This window comes from Nanorana parkeri, unplaced genomic scaffold (genome assembly GCF_000935625.1).
Source record: "Nanorana parkeri isolate BGI_ZX_2015 unplaced genomic scaffold, ASM93562v1 scaffold1379, whole genome shotgun sequence".
Taxonomy (NCBI): domain Eukaryota; kingdom Metazoa; phylum Chordata; class Amphibia; order Anura; family Dicroglossidae; genus Nanorana; species Nanorana parkeri.
Genome location: NW_017307647.1, coordinates 147,332 through 149,016, shown reverse-complemented (window position 1 = coordinate 149,016; position 1,685 = coordinate 147,332). Strand labels below are relative to the sequence as shown.

The 1,685-nt window shown below is 44.7% G+C and overlaps 1 protein-coding gene across 1 annotated transcript in view; it reads right to left on the bottom strand.

The window, feature by feature from the left end:
- Positions 1–327: 327 nt before the first annotated feature.
- SPEF1 (sperm flagellar 1) overlaps positions 328–1,685 on the bottom strand; it is a 22,399-nt gene continuing 21,041 nt past the window's right edge. Inside the window, exon 7 of the mRNA XM_018569678.1 lies at positions 328–429. Within this exon, the coding sequence (XP_018425180.1) occupies positions 328–429 (102 nt within the window). The remainder of the gene's footprint in view (positions 430–1,685) is intronic.

The following is a 1,685-nucleotide window of genomic DNA, read 5'->3' as shown; positions in this document are numbered from 1 at the left end:
CCGAGATTTTCCTACTGGTTGGGGGCGGGGAGGACCAAGAACAGAAGAGCGACTGGATGGAAAACAAAAGCCAAACCCATAATGTACATTGGAGGTTCATCATCAGTCCTGCCTGGGGTCTACTTCTGCACTTTTTTGATTATGATTTATGATGATTTTTGATTATTGAGATGGGTGGTACTTGTAAGAAGCACATTCACACACTTTACAAGTCAGCATTATGGCGGCGTATGAAATAAATACAAAGCAAATAAAATAATATAAAATATAAAATGCCGGAAGCTGGGTACTGAGAGCATTATGTGTGGTTGTTATATACGTAAAGCGTCATTTCCTCTCCGCCTCCTGTAGGCGTCGGGTCAGGTCATCTATCCGGACGTTCTTTAGGTGGACGAGCTGTTCCATCCGCCGTAGTTTTGCCTGCAAAATCTGAAATACATTCCGGTTTATTTATTCAGCCAAAGAGCCATCTGCAAAATGGGGCGACAACCCATAGCAACCGATCAGCATTTAACGCCAACTCACATTTTCTTCAGGAAGAGAACTGTAGAAGGAAGTATGTGCAGGGGATGATGAAAGAAGGTTCTTTGTAGGTAAGGACACAGGAAATGATCATTGGTCTGTGGGAGTAAACAATGCCCCAAGCTCGGTGGTCAGTTATGGTGTCAGTGGAAGGAAAAGTGCCCCATCATTGGTGTCAGTGGAAGGAAAAGTGCCCCATCGTTGGTGTCAGTGGGAGGAATAGTGCCCCATCGTTGGTGTCAGTGGGAGGAATAGTGCCCCATCATTGGTGTCAGTGGGGGGAATAGTGCCCCATCATTGGTGTCAGTGGGAGGAATAATGCCCCATCATTGCTGTCAGTGGAAGGAATAGTCCCCATCATTGGTGTCAGTGGAAGGAATAGAGCCCCATCATTGGTGTCAGTGGAAGGAATAGTGCCCCATCATTGGTGTCAGTGGGAGGAATAGTGCCCCATCATTGGTGTCAGTGGGAGGAATAGTGTCCCAAGGGCCAGTTAAAAGCAAACAAAGGATCGCATCCAGCCCATGGGCCGCAGTTTGGGGAACACTAGTGCCACTTACAGTATACAGACCATTACCTTCCCACATAACTGAGCACTACACCCTCCCCTACATCATAATCCATTGACAGACACAGACGCTTTGGATTAGGTGACCGAAGATATCTCGATGGGAATACTCTGCGTGTTCTGTAGGCTGCATATAGAACCATGATTCATTTGATCTAACCAGTCCTGTATAACACATTTCCCATTGTGCACTGCACTGTACTTTCCTCCTTTAAACTTCAAACTGCATTCTTTTTGTTTTGTGCACGCCTTACGCCTTTTAAAACTCAAACCTTTTGTAGAAGGAAAGCAGCTCTACATATAAAGCAGATTGTAAATTGCCTCTAATAGCTTCTAATAGCTTCTGGGTTGGATAAAAGTAGAAAGAGGTGAAGGAAGGGAGATAAGGGACCATGGTGTGAAAATAAATCTGATACAAAATTGTGCCGGCCAGAATACGCTTTTAATGTGAATTGATGAAAGCGGAATAATCACATGGCACCAGGAGTAAAGCTTCAACATGTGGAAAGGAGATGATATTCATGTGTTTCGAGGCCATCATGATGTCCTGGGGATTATTCTTATGTGTACTGCCATATAGAAAGCAGGTACCCCT